Source organism: Callorhinchus milii, unplaced genomic scaffold (assembly GCF_018977255.1).
Source record: "Callorhinchus milii isolate IMCB2004 unplaced genomic scaffold, IMCB_Cmil_1.0 Scaffold7, whole genome shotgun sequence".
NCBI lineage: Eukaryota > Metazoa > Chordata > Chondrichthyes > Chimaeriformes > Callorhinchidae > Callorhinchus > Callorhinchus milii.
The window spans coordinates 26,362,853-26,382,092 of record NW_024704748.1 but is presented as its reverse complement, the minus strand read 5'-3'; the positions used below and the strand labels follow the sequence as shown (position 1 = coordinate 26,382,092).

Sequence of the window (19,240 nt, the reverse complement as noted above, 5' to 3'; positions counted from 1 at the left end):
CATTTAATTTTGCGATGTGCAACAAGCAAAAGATTTGCGTCTGTTATGGGAGAATGTTTTTGGGGAAAAAAAACGCACTCAGTCTGCTGGCGAATATTTAGTTGCAGTTTGCATTCCACAGTGAACTCAATGACTTGCCTTGAGAGACAATTCCCCTCGACCTGTCCATTTTTCAACTTCTGTGGTCCTGTCTGTTTTACAGGTAATCTCACGCACACACACACACACACACAGACACACTTCAACCGGGTCTACTTGTCGACTGCATCCTGACTTCGGGAACAATTCAAAGTGGGTGGTGGGAGAGACGGTGATGTCACGGCAAGCAACTAGTGGCAGAGACTATGTTTTGTATGCTTTCTTTACAGGAGGAAGAGAGACACAGAGAGAGAGAAAGAGAGAAAGAGAGAGAGCGCAAAAGAGCTCCTGAAGCAGCCGCATTCTACACACGACACATTCCTCCCTTTTCTGTGCACAGGGGCTGCGATCGCCCCTCAAATGGACTTCAAATATATCTGCCTGCTGCGAAAAAAAACACAGACAAGCGATTGCATTCATTCATTTAAACCCGCTGCATTTCAACAATTACAACGGCGGCAAAGAACACAGTCACTACACTTTAGCGTGTGTCCCGTGAAGCGCTTGGAGACGTCTCAACGACGTGAGGAGGCGCTGCATCAAATGCAAAGATTATTATTATCATCATTATTATTATTATCTCACAGCCCGACGGGGTTTAAGGTTCGAGCCTTTGAGTGCTTTCTTTGAGTAGGTAAAAAGTGCCGCAAACATAATAAACTCTGGCAATTTTTGTCAGCAAATGCTGTTATTAAGGATGATTGCAACGCCTCTCTGTTTGATAACGTTCAGCTCTGGAACACAAAAGGTCATGGTTTTTAAAAAGCAGTTACCAGCTCTTACAATGCAGGTATGTTTATTGAGGAGCCTTGAGCTTAGTTCTTTTTGAGAGAGGAGAAACAAAAAGAGAGAAAATCAATTTGGACTCGCAGTATTTCAGCCCGAACAGACATAAAAGAGTTTTTTAACCGAGCTCGCAGCACAACGCCTGAACTCTTGTGTGTAGGACTTGTGCGCCAGAACGGACAAGAGTGCAAGGAAATGAACTGACAGGCAATGATCGATTGGCATTTCAGATTGACAAATTCCAGCAGTGCAAGGCATCTGGCGAGCATGTGACCTGATAAATAGCAGCACCAAGGCTCGAATCCAAGTATTCATTTCAACTTAAACCAGAAAGCCTTTGCGTGTGTGTGAAAAGGAGGGAGGGGGGGAGGGGGGAGGTGGGGGGGGGGGGGGAACAGAATCTATAGGTAATGAGTCTTATTTTATACACGCTTGCTTACTCACAGTCTGCTTTTTTTAACAAAAAAAACACGGGTATTTTTATGGCCTTCGAGACACATGGAAACTGACTCAGCTCCTATCTATCGTGACCGTCCGAGACTGGGCTTTCTTTTCGCCCAGAGGGCTTGGTCACGTTAACCCAATGTCAATTAGTGAAATTACCATATTGAGTGATTAAGGAGCAACATACAGCAGAAGCCTCTTCAACGGGAAGGGAAGACCCCTGCGAAGAGCAAAACGTTCCCTTTATCCAACTGTGCCCATTTACCCAACGTCATAAAACATTGTGACTGCCAGTAAAATGCGACGTACAAGTCTCTCCTGCACCCCCTCACCCCACCCCACCCCACCCCCCACACCAAAAAAAACTTGGGTTTACTCTGCAGCTAAAGGTGCCTTTTTCAAACGTGTTAAGCAAATAAATAGAGTCCCAGCTGCTGTGTACACTACACGCACAGCTTGTTCCGAGTCACCCACCACTAGCCTTGTAGTTCCATCTCCTAAATCAGTAATGGAACAGTTGTATCACTGTCTAAGGACTGTGCCCAGAGAGGAACAAAGTTAATTCAAACATGTCCGGATAAGCCAGTCGTCCTGCCATCGGAATAGATCAGGAATCAAGTCAATTGGCCAACAATGCATGCGGGTTAGTAGATTTCTTCTGCATTTATATATATATATACACACACATATATATATTATATATAAAAAACAAAATTGATTAAGTGACAATGACAATACAGTGACTGCTGCTGTCTCACAAACACCAGATCTGTGTAAAGTACACGTTTCCATCTGGAAACGCTTCACATCACAACGAGCTCTTGGATCATCAAATAATTGTGGGACGCTGCCGGGCGCAATCGGCCGCCACGTTTCGCCCACAAATATACGGTCAATTCACTTTACAGTCTGTTCTGTGAAGCGCTTTGAGACGTCGAGAAGACGCGAAGAAGCGCCACATCAAAATGCAAGGATTATTATTACTATTATTTATTATGATAACAATAACAATCCTCGGATTTCATAGAGCGCTTCACCAAGTCTTCGAGACGTCTCGAAGCGCTTCGCGGAATATGCTCTAAAGTGTAGTGACTTGCCTATTTGGGGGGCCAGACGCGGTGGCTAATTGCGCACAGCAGCGTCCCCGCAAACCGTCTTGGATTGAAGTGACCAATTTATTATTATTATTATTTTTTTTGAGTGGGGGGGGGGGTGGGGGGGAGTGGCGGGTGGGAGGGCTTATTACTGAAAAGGAAGTAAGAGATGAAATGATACACACTGGGAAGGACGGTCAGGGATGTGCCGTGTGATGTTCCTGTCTGCCCGCGCTCCCTGCTTCCTTTTTGTTAACTGGTACCAAAATCACCCGTCAACAGCGAGCCACAAAATATATTTCGACGGAGCACAAGCTATTAGCTAAAAGCACTCCAAGGGGTTAATTATACACAGAACTGCAGGCGAGATTAATCAAAAATGATAAAATTCGGGCTTCAAAAAAACGCTCATTTGATTTTCTCCAGTGCTACGCTTTCAAACATCTGGCATTTCAAACATTTTATTCACAGCAGAACTAAGACACCCCCCCCCCCCACACCAATAGAATATATACAAATATAGATAGATATATATATTATATTTATTTTCTTTCTTTTCTTGGTCACCCTGTATGTATCATTTATATATATATGTATACATATGTATATAAATAATACATACAAGGTGACCACAACTCGTGATAACGACCCTATTACCTAAAAATAAATAAAAATACCATCATTTTTAAGACTTATTAGACATTGTAATTGTATCACAACTTTTTGGTCACACTCTCTCTCTCTCTCTATCTATCTATCTATATATATAATAAACTCAACATATAATAATAAGTGTTATCAGATTTGCTATTTTTTTTCTAAACAAAACTCAAGACAAGACCAGACAATATTATGTCCAACTTATTGTCGAGGTCTCAAAACATCACTGACATTGGAGGGTTTTGGTCGCAGAGTTTTTTTTTTTTGCTTGAACATTTAAGACACACTTCAAAAAAATTTTTTCAGAAACTCAGCATTTTCTGCAAACGCGCCAACAGAAAAGTACGGATGGTTCAAGAACAATTATATCCGTAAAATTCCCGGCTCCTCTCCCTGCTACCCCGCCCCCACCCAAAAAAAAAAAATAACGAGTCTAAAACAAAAGATGAACATGAACTATATTTCAATACAAGGCAAAGTGACTTGTGAGCTATTCCAGCAAACAGCTGATCTTGAACTGGCCAGGAAACGTAGCTGAAATATTTATTTTAACGAGTTTTATTATAAATGTATGTGGGTGGACGAGATGCCTCGAGGATGTGAAAAGGCGCTCTGTCAAATGCAAGGATTATTATTATGATATATTCATAAATAAGAAACTTCAAAAATGTGTAAACATTGAACGGTATCAGTTTAATTATTGCTCACACACACCTGAAAGGATTAATAAACACAACCGCATTATTGAAAAGATGAAAAGGAAACAAAGCACATGCGGAGGGGAGGGGGGGGTGGGTGGTGGGGGGGGGGGGGGGGGGGAGAGAGAGAGAGAGAGAGGAAGAGAGGAAGAGAGCACCAATTCTGGTACAGTATTATTTATTCTACAGCTTTGAAAATGTTCGTATTTTTTTATTTTTCAAAAAGATCCCGTTTTATTTGTGGGGGTCGGACAATACGACGAATTGTGGTTAAAATAAAAACAATTCAAAAACATGCTCTTTCTCTGACTCTAAGTGCATGGTGTATATTTGAGGTGGGGGGGGGGGGGTGGAGGGGTGTGGGGTGGGGGGCGGAGGGGGGGGGGGGTGGGGTGGGGAGAGAAGAAGAGATGAAAAAAGCTTCTGGTTTGGGTTCCAAGTCCGATACATATCGGACTTACTATTCAAAGCAGCTTTTGACGATTTAGCCACCAAAGCGGCCACCGTATCCTGCTCATATTTTAAAGTGTAATTTAACAAAACGGGGGGGAGCAGGGCGATGGAAGCAAGGCGAGCTTTCATCTCGCCGTCGTACATCTAGAATGTAAATTCAGCATCGAAGATAAGTAGACGGGCAGGCAAGAGTACCAGAAATGGCACCTGGTGTATTTACACACACACGCGCGCGCACACACGCACACACACACACACTCATACTCGTGTGCGCACACCACACACACACACACATCTCAACAACCCCCCCCCCCCCCCACCCACCCCCCACACAAAAAAAAACCCCAGCACTGAGCTGGTTAAAACAACTTTTCTGAAGGAAACTAATGTCGTACTGTCTGCGATTGGGATTCTCTGGATTTCTTTTCTCTTTTGGTCTCTTCTCCGCAGAACAAATTCGCTGTGAAAGCAGAGGCGCGAAGGTCACACTTCCAAGTCTTGTGTCGGGATAGAAGGTGGGTAGCTCGCTCGCTCTCCCCTCTGCCTGAGCTGACCGCATCTTAAAACCACGGAAACTGGCCTGAACTCAAGTCCAACCGGATGAAATATATATTAAAAAAAACGCAAGCGTGCACTGCAGTGTACTGTAACTTACTTACCCAGCAGTTTACATTGAGGTGCCAACAGCCAAACTGATGGAGAAAGGAGAGGCCAGAGGCAAATGATCCTCCTTTATTGTTTCCTTCTTCCATTCCCAGCAAAACTGTATCCCTCGGGTACATGTCGCTTTGTCTTCTGTTGTCTGTTAACCTCTACAACTTTTTCCTTTCTTTTTCTCTCTCTCTCTCGCTCTATCTCTTTCTCTCTTCCCCCTATCCTGCCTTGATGTCGACTGTGCCTTTCCACCCCCCCCCCCCACAACCCCCCCCCCACCCTCCCACCCCCACCACCTCCCTTGCTTGTATTTTTTTTAAGTCTCTCTCTCTCTCTCGCTCAGTTTTTTCCTGGTCTCTCATTTAAAGTAGTAAAAAAAAGAGGTCTCAACAGATCAAGCACTTTCCAGTTCTGTGGCCTGGTGTTTTCAGAACTAACGTCCTCAGTCATGTTTGCTGCTGCGAGTCGCATCATGGTGCAGTCCTACAGATCAGCCGTGCACACGAAGGCAGGTACCCGAAATTGCGGACACATTCAAACAAAACCGGAGTGAGAGAAAGAGAGAGAGAGAGAGAGAGAGAGAAAATCCTCACTTAGAAAGAAGCCAGACCACACACACAGGTATAAACCCCATGCGTATTATTTATTTGGTTTTCAAAAGCCTGTGTCTCTCCTAGGATTACCCGCACTCCCCACCAACCCCCCCCCACCGCTACCACCAACCATCTCCACCCCCCCCCCCCACCCCCACACCCCCAACCCCAACCCAATTGACAATGCCGCAACTCAATATGGAAAGGTATCAATAGAGGAGCAGAAGGGAGGGAGGGAGGGCGAGAGAGAGAGAGAGAGAGAGAGAGAGTGCGCGAGCTTCGGTTCAAGGGAGCATGATCAACAAACTGTGGCGTGAAGTCACATCTGTGGGAATGTCAGATCCCTAATGCTGAACTTCTGGGGGAAGGGATAGAGAGACAGAGATATATATATAGATAGATAGATAGATAGATAGACACGGCGACGAGGAAACTGTTTTCCTGACACACTGACATTGTAAAGATATACCTGACACCTGTGAGGTCTTAGCATCATCCCGGCAGTGGTTTTTTAAAAAAATGTAGATATAATAATAAAGTAGGGGAGGGGAAGAGAGGAGTGGGGGGGTGGTGGGTGGTGGGGGGGGGCAGGCAAGGTATATGAGACCTCACTGTGGCTTACAGTGGCTGACCTCGGCTATACACAATATACAAGAGAAGCTTTTGTGCTGTCAGGATTGCCTTTCTGAGTTCCTTGTTGCCTACTGCTTCTCTCTACTAATTGCCTCCCCAAACAAAACCCTCTCCATCGCTCCAAATTGGGGGCAAGCTCCTAACGTTCCAGCAAATGCTTCTCACAATAGATGCCAAAGTAATGAAACTGTTCACTTTTCTTTCCCCCCCTCTCTCTCTCTCTCTCTTTATATATATATATATAGCCCCCCCACTCCCTCGCCTCACAATACAGGTGGAATGTTGTCAACTCACCCCCTGCCCCCCACCCCCCCACCCGCCCCGTCCCCAAGGAGAGAGAGAGAGAGAGAGAGAGAGAGAGAAAGGAAACACCACAACGAACAACTTTTCCGAATATTTTTTTCTCCTAAAAATCACCAACTTTTTGCTCGCACAGTGCACACATGACCAACAATCTAAAACTCGATTCAACCTGACTGGGGGGTGGGGGGGTGGGGGGGGGTGGGTGTCACAGGGCACCTCTGGGTGGATCGTTTACCCCACCTAAACAATTCAGGGGGATTTGTTTTAAAAGAAATAGTGATCGACACAGGAGCAGCAGCAGCAGCAGCAGCAACAACTCGCATTTATTTAGATAATAAGCGTCCCATCGCAAGGGGGTAGAGTCCCGGAGCGCTCAAGTAAGGGGGAGGGAGAAAGGAAAAAATAATGGCACAGCTTCACCCCTCTTTTTGGGGGGCTTCGCTGGGGGGGGGGGGGGGATTCGGCACTGATATGACACTCGTGTGTAAAGTGTCGGCCAGAAATCTTTAAGGCCTTAATACCAAAACAAAACCTTTGAATTCCCTTTATACGGCAGAAAACAGGAGCGGACAAAAGCAATGAGGCTACAGTTTGACATGTAAAAAGCCTAACAACGAGGCAGCTAATTACATTCCCTCCTTCCATTCACAGCGGCCAACACACTTCAGCAGTTCCCTTTGTCACACGTGCAATTTCTTAAGTAAACTGGGGACTTTGGTTGCTGATGATGGACAGTTACTGATCATTTAGCACAAAGAGCGCTTAAGTGCACAGGAAAGGATGCAAAACTTCAACAGAGATTTCTTTGGGATTGGAGGATGTGAGGCGGGAGGGAGGGAGGGAGGGAGGGAGTGACGGGGTGGGGGGGGGTGGGGGAAAAGCGAGCGGAAGGGGAAAAGCTCAGCACAAGCTGCGAAAGGTGAAACACTTAAAATACCAGACCTTTTTTTAGCTCGTGTTTACCTTGCGTCTCACTCGGGAAGGGGGAGTGGGGTGGAATTGTGGGGGGGGGGGGGGGGGGGGAGGGGGGGGGAGGCAAAAACTACTGTGGGAAAGGGAACCCCAAAAAACACACTTGCCACACCGAGAGAAAAAAAAACTTTTTAGAGGCGTCGTCAGAACGGGAATAAGACATTGCGGGTTCCTATTTCCCTTTGCTCCTCGCGCTTATTTTGAAAGTAAACTTTTTTTTCGGGGTGGGTGGGGGGTGGTGGTGGGGGGGGAGAGAGCGAGAAAAGAAAAGAAAAGACAAACAAAGCGCAAACAGCCATTTCGACCCACGAGACAAAAGAGAAAACACGCATTCCAAAGGGACGCCAGCGATTTTAAACCACGACGGGGAAAAAAAAAGCCACCCCTTTCCTTTTCTTTTTGTGTGTGTGTGTGTGTGCGTGCGTGAGCGAGTAAGTGTGTGTGTGTGTGTGTCTGTCTGTGTGTGGGGTTTGCTTTTTCCCTCTCTGTGGGTCTGTCCCGATCGAACATTCTTACATCTTTAACAGCCGTTCGTGCCATTGGAACGAACGAGCCCCTGGTTTGAGAGAATTTTGCTAACTTACCATTTACACCTGCTCAAATTACGATGCCTCGACACTTCCCGAATGGCAATAGCATGCTGTTGTTCCCATGCTACCACATCGCGGTGGCTCAAATCAGCTCTTCGAGATGTCACCAATTCCACTGGAGGGCAGCACCCTACCTGAACCACTTACGAGCTAAAGATGCCCGAGATAGGGAGACAAACGGAGGAGGAGGAGAGGCTCACTCGCATCCAGACTCCAGCTCTCCAGAAAAATAAGACGTTCAAGTTCAGTCCTATTCAGTGCATTTCATTCCCTTGCTTCGTGGGGAGAGAGGGGGGCAACAGAAAAAAAAGGCAACGGGATTATAGCTCTCGCCTGTCTTAAGTCTATAGTTGGAGCCGACTTGGGGCTCTCAGCCTCGCGAAAAGCGATGAAGGAAGAATATTTCCTGGCTTGCTCGGCAACATTAAAGCACCCTACATGGTCTTCTAGAAGTTAACGTTTTGAAGTCGCTCACAAAGAAAAATCTTGTCCTTTGCCCAACCCCCTCTCCCCACTCCCATTTCTTTCTCTCTCTCTCTCTCTCTCTCTCCTTCCCCACCTTCTCCAATAAACCTTCCCTCCGCTCTCTCATTCTTTCTCCCCCCACCCCACCCACCCCCACACCGAAACCCTCACTCCTTCCCCTCCCCACCCTAGCCACACAGTCCTTTCCCGGAGGGTTTTTTTTTTAATATATATTTTTTTTAAAAAAGTCTAACCTACCGTTTTATTTTTCCCCACGCAAGCAGCGTTGTTAACAAACCCACTTATCAAGAGAAACACAAAGCTAAGCCTTCATCTTGCTGTGCCGACGAGAAATAGAAAATAATCAGCCCAATTTAGCAAGTTGCAAAACAGAACCGTTGCAATATTAATCACCGTCAAATACTACAAGCGTCTCCATAAAGCCTCGCTGCCCACTTTTGAAGCCTGTGTTACTAACGCACACAGAATGGCACCGCTGAGTGCCTTTAAAGGATACCAGCGGAAAAAAAATGACTATTGATCTTCAAATGGTGATAATTGAATAGATCAAAAGATTAAACAAAATCAAAAAATGTGCTGACTTACCATGTTATGCTTCTTTCGTTACAACTTGCGTTGAAATTTGACTCAAACGAGCTTCATCGGAGGTGTCAAATATTTTGGCGGGCTGTGATTGTATTACTTCCGCTGCCTTGCCTCGCAATACTTCAGAACTTTTTACCTAGCTTTGGTTTACTTTGAAAGCAGCAGCTCAGCAAACCAGCACAAATTATCTTGCCACCTTCTACAGCTCTGATGCTTTGGACGCTAACTTTCGAAGGCCCTTTACTACCGCATCAAAATTAGCATTGTCAAAGCAGTTAATGAATATTAATACTGTATTTGTCATTGGTGCTGGCCTGATGTTGAACTCCCAGCCATCCATCAGGGACAAGATTAAGAACACAATTATTTCTGACTGACAGGGTCCAAATCTGCTAGATTTTTTTGCAATCTAAAAAAAAATAAAGAGACAAAAAAAAAATAACATCTTATAGGGTCCTCCTGGGGGACTAACAGTCAGATTAATACACTTTTAATGAAGTGAAGACTATTAAGTACGAAGAGAAAAGCGAACAAGATGTACAAGTCGAACTAACAAATGCAGCAAGGTGGCTGATAAAAATTAAAAGAATGGCATATCTTTTTCGACAGCTGTCTGAATTTCTGCCCTTCACAGCTTTTCCGCAAGAATAAAAAAGGATCTTTCTTCCCAAAACGGCATCATCATTTGAATAAGGAACGCACTGTTATAACCCACCTGGGATAATTGTGTCGATCTTGTGTCTTAACAACATCAACTCTAAAAGACAGGGCTCTAAATAATTCCCACACAAATATGACAATGAACACTTTCATAAGAGAACCCCAACCATCATGATTATTCCCTAAATTGCATCCGCGGAAAACTGGGTTGCAGATATCAATAGTTTTTCTCTTTTTCTTTATTTCAAAAAAAAAGTAAGATAAAAAACGCACGACTAAGAAATTCGGAGCACTTTTTTTTAAACCAAACTGCACTGCGGAAAATCGCAATCTTTAAGTTATAAAAGGGCGATTTTTACATACATACGTATATATATATATAGATACACACACATATATATAATTATGCACACACACAAAGCTTTTTTTTAATCTTAGGGAAATGAGTATTGCACGCGGAGAAAGACTTTCACACCGGTTGGAAATTTGGGAGATGCCACAAATGACAACAAAAGCTTATTAGATTCGGCGGCATTTTTTCCAGCCTCCTTTTTTGGGGGGATCGGCCACGAAATATCAGGGAACAGGTTCGACATGCGAAAAAAAAACCACAACGCGTTTTACAAGACTTGATCGTGAGCAAAAGGACACAGTGAATGTCTTTTCGCTAAGATTTATGCTCTGTTGTTTCAACCTCCCAAACACACTACTGCGCTTAATGCATTTTAGTTCCATTTGCTTTGGGTCGCAGAAAATTTGGCATCAATCTTTCGCATAGTTACTTTTCGTCGAATAAAAGCAAATGTTTATGCGCGCTGAATTTTTTTTTAGGTTATAAAAAAAAGAACAAAGGAGTTGGGGACAATATTGTTCCGAAGGTGCGCGCCCAAGGTTTTGTTTATTAAGCCACCGCTCGCCAATAATTCCCGAGCCACCAAAAGGAAGCGCGGTCGGTCAAAGGCAAAGAAAAGGCCAGTCGGCCAAGCCTCCCCGATTAACAGGACTCGCTCTCCCTCCATTCCTGAGCGTTTAAAAAAAGATATATATTTTTATTTCTCCAACTAAAAGGAGAAATAAAGGAGAATAAAAGGTGGCGGGGGCGGGTGGAGAGAGACAGGCGGGGGAATAGAAGGGATAGACAGACAGAGGGAAAGGAGGGAGTGGGGGGGGGGGGCAAAAGAGTGACAGATGCGACGATTAATGCCATCTGACCAGTGAAACGAGGGGGTTTAGGTCAAGCTCCCGTCTCTGGCGAGCTAATCTACTGCTCTCGCTGACCACCCCACCGCCCAATCCTAATACCATTAGCAATCCTTAGATGAACATTCTAAATTGGAGTTTTTGTCTTCCGATGCGCCCAAACTGACCCCCGCGTGGCGTTCCCGGGGCTCCGAAATGCAGATGGCGAAAGCTTGTGAAAAACGTTTCTTTTCAGCTTTCAGCTTTCTCCCCCACCTTCTCGCTCTCACTCGCTCTCTCTCTCTCGCTCGCTCGTGCTCTCTCTCCCTCACTCTCTCACGCACACACACACACACACACACACACACGGCCACACGGCCAGACGCACCCTTGCGCGATTCGAAAACATTTTCCCCGCAGCCGAACCCCAGCTTTGCCTCCCAGAATTTGCAAGGAAAACGGGAAGGCAAAAAAAATAAAAAAAGACGCACACGCGCACACACACACAAAAAAAAAAACACAGATCAACTCCCCTCGCCTACAAACACGCACGCACAAAAAACATACCAACAAAAGTTCTTCAAAAGCCATCACTTTTTTTTAATATAATCACTGGGACTTGGGGAAAGCGTAAGCCTGAGTGTATTTGTTCTACACAACCTGTTGGTAGGTCTCTCTAATTCTAGCTAATTGTGCAGAAGATTTTTACGCTGTGCTAATAATGTTGGCTAAAGTATGTGAAAATGCTCCGGGTTTTAAATCTCTCTCTCTCTCTCTCTCTCTCTCACCCCCTGTTAAAACTGACTCCATTCCCCTCCCGTCTCCGAGCCAGTGGGTGGAGAAGGGTTGCCTGACAGAGCATTTACGGCAGACAGCTCTCGCTAGCCCTACTTACACAGCACGATCACATCAGCCCTAGTATCAAATTAACTCACTGACTTTGAAAGTTATTGATCTGCTATTAAGACACTAGTGAACTTGATGAAATCAGTGCTGTAGGTGCAGTAAAGACTTCAAAGTCTCGCGCAGACACATAAAACAAGCTTCTTTGATCATTCCTACGATCCACAGAGGGTTTAAAGCCCGATTCTGGATGTGCTGCTCTTCACACTCGTCAGGTCTGATTTTTTACCAATAGACAGCTTGATAATGTTAATGGTGGAGATTTTAAGCAAATAACTAATTCTCGAGAAATGTCTTAATCGATCCGGACAACGGTAGCATTTACTTAAACACAACAAACAGAACCCATTTCGCTTTTATTGCCGTTAGCACGGCCCAGAATTGGCAACTTTCAACGCAGACAATTTACAGTTCTTAGCGATTTGACACGGACTATTTTATCATCATTAAGGAGATGTAAAAAAAACAACCCACGCAGATGTATTAAAAGCCCTTGCTCCCTGATCGACCATTAATATTCATAATAAAAATGCTAGATACAGAAACTCGTCTCCACTTTTATTTAAAATAAACAAAAGTAGATCTCAAATAATCTTACAATTCACTCAACAGATTTACAAGCAGATGATCCATAATCATTATTCAAAATTGCAGCAGTTTTTTTTAAAAAAAACACAAGAAAACAGACAGACGCTAGCTACAGTTATAGTGTGAAGGGAATGCTTAAGGTGCAAGGTTCTTTAAGAAGGCAAATTGAGGCTCGAAAAGCAAAGCCAGGACTTGGAAAAAGTTCAGCAAAGGAAAAGGTGCATGTGTATGTAGGAGACTGGCCCAGCAAATCACAAAGCAAAAAATTCAAACACAAACGCGACGATTAGGCAGCTTACAAATGAGTCCCTAGATCACTCATTAGGAACCAGATTATTTCGTCCGCCACCAAATGCAGAAACACAAAGTGCCAGCACTAACCACGCGAGCAAGACAGTGGGAAATCAAACACAATCTAAAAGATTGCAACTGAGAAATTGCGCACTGGTGCGCAAAAAAAAATGTTCTCCCCACCCCCCCCCTCCACGTCCACCGATTTTTTAAAAAAAAATTAAACGATCAGCTTTTAAATTCTTCGTATAAATAAAATCACTTGATAATCCTGAAAACTGCTGGATGCAAATGCCTAGAAGGCTGTAAAGCTTCCAATCCCGAGAATGTGTTCAGCAAAAATGACCCACTTTATGCAGTCGTGGGGCACATTCGCTGTTAATTGTCAAAAATAACAATGTCAACGTATAGAAAAGAAAACCTTCCGTTAAGAAGGATTTCTTTTTACGATCAAAAAGCACAGAACGGGCGAATCTGAAATTCTTCCCACAACAAACAGCGTAAAGGGTTCGATCTATTTAGATCCCCACTCCCTCACCCAACAGACAGCTTTCACCGAAAACAATGCTCTCTAATGAAATCACCGACAATACAAGTGAGGAACAAATTAAAGTTTTTGTACTAGCTATTGGGTTCCCACTTACAATTCTAATGAAGTCAACACTCCCCAATAAGATGTGTTCAGAAAGTTTCCTGGGCCACCAGTGCACAGATCCTTTCACCAATTAGTGCAAAGAATAAGGGGGGAAAAAAAACACAAAGTGCCCTTACTGAAAGAGCTAGGCCTTACGGCAAATCTGTCATGTCAACTGAATTGATCAACGGGACTGGTATTTCTAATGGCATTTTGTCAGCAAAAGTCAGCCATAGGGAGCCACCTGTGTTACTCTTTGCAGACAGCTAAAAGAGCCAGATACCAATCTCAGGCAGAATCTTTTACTAACAATTTGGGAGCGCAGTCTCATTTTGACTGCAGTGCAACATGTCATTTCTGCAATCGTCAGTGGGTTTTATTTTCTTCCCCCTCTCTCTTCACAAATGGTTATAGCCTGTCCCCGCTTCCTTCTCTAACCCGCCAATTTACCACAACTCACAACATGAGAGGAACGGTATATTTTTTTTTTAAAAATCGCCGGCTTCTAAGAAATCCAATGAGTGAGATGTGCGATTAAGTTCACAAGTCTCTCTTCTCAAAAGCTCCCCAAACCAAATACTGCATTACAGCATCAATCATCAAAAAACTGTAGATAAAGCAAATCCCTTTTGCTTGACTGATGCATTTGCCCCAATTTTTTTTGGGGGGGGGGGGAGCGAGGGAGAGAGAGGAGACAACAAGGGGAAGAAAAAAAGCAACTTGGAGGTCGCATTTAGAAGACCTTATTGGATCCTTTTCCAGAATAGGTTGTGCAAACATGATAACAATCTGGTGCGCTCCCAACCCATTGAGTTTTTCTAGGAAACAACGAACTGCAAACAAAAGAAAAAGTGGGCGAATTTGCATCTAAAAGTAAAGTATATATTTGAGCGCGCGGGGTTTGTTAAAAGCTCTTCGAAAGCGCTTGGGTTGCAAATCACGTAACCGCAACCCTTTCTTGCCCTCGACAGTCAATGAAATTCTCAGGTTTTTTTTCTCTCTCTCTCCCCCCTCTCCCTCCGCTGCCTGCGGCGGAAGCTTTGCCCAGGGACGTATACCAATAGAGATATGTTCATTGTGTTAGCATTTCAAATGGCAGAAAGTGAAAGGAAGCCCGAACTGATCATAGCCCGCGGAATTAATTGGCTATTCTCTGAATAATGTCCCTCGTCGAATATCCTTGGGAGACGAAACGCTAGTCGAGGCCACATTTTGTGCAGCGGCTTCAAAAACAAACGCTTAGGGGGGGTTATTGGCCGACTTAAGGCTTTCGCGCATTTCCCAAAAGACCATAAAAAAGGCAACGCAGCCCAACTAATCCATTTGGTAATTAAGCCCACAATTCCCCCCACTTCTCCCTCCCCCCCCACTCCAACGCACCCCCCTAAAAAAAAATTCTTTAATGGCTTCAAAACATTTTTCTTTGCAAACAACGGCAAAAAATTGCTTCCTCTGATTCTATGGGGCCAGATAGTTTGTGTCGATGCAAATGAAAGGCATTGGAAGGTCTAATTCGACTTAAAAGTGAGAATAATTTAAATGTTCTCTCCTTTTGACAGTTTTAAAACAAAGAAGTTCAGTGGACGCCATGTTGCTGCCTATTTTTTCCCCGTTCTGGAGCTTTACTTTTCTTATATATATATTATATATATATATATGAGAGAGAGAGAGAGAGAGACTTTTTTTTTTCACCTCGGCTTCAAAGAATATGCAATGACCCCTGCTTGATATTGGGATACCTCTCTCTTTAAGTCACATCTCAATATAACCTCTTTAAGACGCCTTGCTTTCAAACTCAACACAGCATAGAAAATGGGCATTGTTGGCCAGCCCTGGGAGATTGAGCTCCTGGCTTTGGCTAGCCAGCCAGCCAGCCAGCCAAAGTAGCCCTCTGAATACACAGCTGCTTACACAGCCAAATAAGCTCCGCAAAGCAAAGCCAAAAGGGCGGGGGGGGGGGGTGGAAAAAAAATGAAAAGCCGAGATTAAGAATCTTCGCAAATGTTCCATCTTTCGTATCGACTGCAGCCTGAGCGTGAGGTGTCAATTTTCAGCCCTAAAGAGAGGACACAAATTCGCAGTGGTCCTATTATGCGGTCTCTTCGCTCATTTTATATTCTGTCAACGAAGTCAATCTTATTAACTTCCGCTCTGGTTCACACATGACATTTTCTTCAATTTTCTTGCCAACATCAAAAACATCAATTAGCAGCTAGAAAATAGGAAGGAACAAATGACAGAGCCTGATAACGTCAACTATTTGAAACAGGGGGTAAATCTATTCTGTGCTACTGAACGCATTCATTACAAATTCATTTTCAAAGGGAGCCTCCAAATAGCAAAAGAAAATTAAATTTATCATCTCGAAATGTCCAGAAATTGTGTGTTTTTTTAAAAAAATCCTATGTCTACAGCCCAGGTGCCAAACACCGCATGAAGCAATGTTGCCTGGTTTTAGGATAACATGATCCAAACTTGGACAGAAGTTGAAATTATGTTGGTCCAGCAGTATTGTGAATTCATCGAGCTAGAAGATGGAAACAATGTTAAAACCATCCTGACTTGCTCCGCGATTTCCATACTTCATTGATTCTCTCTCTTTCTCCCCCACCCCACTCCCTCCCTCCTCTCTTTCCTTCGTTCCCTACACTTCAGCTGCGAGTAATTTCCCCTCTTCCATCGAAATAAAACATTTAATGCAAATAATAAAGTTATTTGCTTTGTTCAGCGGGCTTTAATGAAACAGACGTGGTTGGGCTGGATAACTGACATGTAGCTAAAAGCGTAGTGTGGCAAACCTTGTTTTACAATACTTAAGTAAAAGCTATTTCTGCTGATGTGCCTGCTTTATGAGAAGGCTTTCATGCTTGTATTACATCTCCTAGGGAGTGAATAAAAGCAAATTTAGTGACTGCCGAAGACGACTGCTCGGAATTAATGTGAATGGAAAAGCGCAGCTACACCAAATAAACAGATCGCTTTCCGATGGCCATTGATTTCTTGATCTTCTGACATTATTTACGAGTTTCCTATTCTCTTTCCTGTCTTATTTCCAATGTCACACGGGAAAAATGTCTAAACAGCTGATGGCAGGATTATCAATTAGCTGTCAAGACCCTGCTTTCCGGCAATGAACAATACCAGCCTCAGAATGCTGTTCGGGGGAATCGGTAATACAGAGAAACACGACTGATATACTGCTCTCCTCTCCACACACACGGGTTTGGAGGGGAGAGCGGTGTCAGAGGCTTCTAAATGCAATTTACGTCTCGATCACTTTTCGACGAAGATAATCGATTCCTGGAGCCGTAACCGAATACGCACTGCGAATATTAGTCAAGAATGTATATTAAATATCAGACAACAAAGTCCGCGCCCCCCGACCCTCCCACCGCCTCTCCCAAAATAAAGAAAAATCTATATTTTTCTCTTCAAAATACAGACCCACTACAAATAAAAATCAGATAAGGCGCTGGATGTCCACCCAGGAAACCCTTCCGTTTCTTCAACCACATTGCTAGCCGATTCCCCGACACCCATTGCTAGGTGCTCCGTTTATGCGTCCAGCTGATCATCGAGACAGGCGGACGACAAGAAGAACGACAGGCGAGAAAGGTTACACTAATTTCCTCGTTCTCGCTCAAGCATTCAACGGCAAAGAACAGGTTCCTCTCTCGGAGTCCTGTGTAAGCCAGCTCCTGCCTCTAAAAACTTGAGAGAGATACAATTTTCTTTGTGTTTTACGGGGTTAGGACACCCTTCTGGTAATAGAATGATTTATTAAACACAGGAAGACTTTTGAGAAAGAGACAGAGAGAGAGAGAAAGAGAGAGGGAGAGAAAGAGAGAGAGAAAAAATACAGGCGCTGCTAACTGTCTACGTTTTTTATCAACATTCCTGGGAAAAAGGCATTGCAATGCCCCAGGAATTGTACTTATTTTTAAAAGGCAAGTGTGCATATATGTCATTGCGAGATTTAGGTCGAAATAAATAGAAATAATTGGTGACAAATTAAGATCGGATGATACGCACTCCGGGGTTCCGTATCTTAATTGAGATCTAGAAATCACGTGAAATGCAACAGATTTTTTTTTGTTTGTTTTGTTTTCCCTCCTTAAAAATCGCTTCCAATTTATTTATGGGTGAATTTTCTGGCGCCTTGATTTTGACGTTATTTTCACTTTCGAGCGAACTCCCGGGTTGAAGCCACCACACAGAAAAACCTGCGCTCTTTGTACAGAACGGAGTACTGCAAACAGGCTTTCTCTGGGCGTTGCTGCAAAACACAGAAAGATTCAGGGCTCGAGGAAAATTAGGTGGGTGATGTTTGGAGGATCTCAAGTATTTAAAACCAACAGAACTGCTGGGTAATTCAGTCAATGTTTTAGAGCCGTCTGAATACTCCGTGGGACCTGAAACAAAAATTATCATGTTCCAGGAACAGTGACTAAAGAAGCTACAAGGACGTTCGAGCATTGCCTTAGAACGTCCTGGACAATCATCAGTCTGAATATATTTTGCCGGAAAAAAAATCTTCAAAGAATTTGCAGCACTTTAAAATCTAGCTATCTTTGCTGAAAAAAAATCCCTATCTGCAGCACCGTGCAATCCTGCTGCACCACAGAATTATAAAATATTCCTAATTATCAGAGCCACTCTGTGCAATGTTAAACATTTTACACCTAAATTTAAGTTTTCATTTTGATATGCTTTGCTCGTTTTTTTTTTCCCCTGTCCTGTGTGTTTAAAAAAAACTGCACGTTTTAAAAAATTCTAAAACCTTGTCTCGTCTCTCACTCTTTTTTTTTTCCCGGGGTATTTATCTGCAGAGATTAGACATCAATATTGTAAGAGAAAATGCAGCGATCGCAAACTTCCCTCTTAAGAATTTACAGTCTTATTTTTGAGGAACAAAACGTGGGGTTTCTTTAAAAAAAAATTTAAACCCAGAATTTTTATTTGAAATATTTTAAGAATTTTTTTTTTTTTTTTTACATACACACACATATAAATATATACAGGCGACAAATTCGCACACAGCACATAACGACATGCTCATTTGACCAAAAAAAAACACAGCAAACGGTAACCGCAAGTTGCTGATTACTGGCATTTTGCAGTTCGGGATTTGCACCGTTCTGTGTCCTTGAAATGGAATGCTGTACACAGATCCATTAGAAGAGAGAGTTGGTACTCTTGATCTATTATTTACAAAGAAAACCCTCCCCTCGCTTAAGTGGCCCGTATACTTCAGTCTTCATTACAAGATCATTTTTATTCTTGTGAAAAAAAAACCCAGACTCAGTTTAATCAGCCTGATAGCACCCTAGCTTTCCGGCTTCGCCGTTCTGGGGATTTAGATTTAAAACAACCCCACGGCTCTTCTTTTGTAACACCGGCAAGGGACGCCAGTTTTTTTTTTTTTTGATCTCGGATTTTGGTTTTATTTAAAACATTTAAAAATTAGCGGCTGACCCACAGTATAGTCGTTTCGCCCACAAAATATACAGTCAATTCACTCTGCAGTATATTCCCGTGAAGCGCGTTCGAGACGTCTCGAAGGCGTGATTAGGCGCTATGTCAAATGCAAGGATTATTATTATCAGCCTCGCCATGCACAGTCATTTCTATAAGGCATTTAACTCTTTGTGGTCGATTAATTATGACATTTATTTGAAGAAATTAGGTGCGCTTTAAAAATAGCTGCCTCTACTCGGGTTGGGATTATTATTATTAAAAACACAGTTATTAAAAAGACAATTCAATAGACAACTGTTATTGAAAACTATTTAGTGTTTCGTCTCTTTTTTGGGGATATTACCAGCAACAAACATGTTCAGAAATAACTGGTGACTTTATTGAGCTTTAGGTTTTGCTAATATTTTAAGACACGTTT

At 43.3% G+C, this 19,240-nt stretch overlaps 1 protein-coding gene across 24 annotated transcripts in view; it reads right to left on the bottom strand.

The window, feature by feature from the left end:
• The window catches only part of tcf7l2 (transcription factor 7 like 2), a 132,009-nt gene that overhangs the window by 32,081 nt on the left and 80,688 nt on the right, over window positions 1-19,240 (bottom strand). For 2 of the 24 annotated variants that reach the window (XM_042336644.1, XM_042336645.1), the window contains exon 1: window positions 4,933-5,187. The exons of the other annotated variants lie outside the window; for them this stretch is intronic. In XM_042336644.1, the coding sequence (XP_042192578.1) occupies window positions 4,933-5,055 (123 nt within the window). In that variant the 5' untranslated portion in view covers window positions 5,056-5,187. Of the gene's footprint in view, window positions 1-4,932; window positions 5,188-19,240 lie in introns of those variants that run through there. 24 annotated transcript variants of the gene reach the window in all.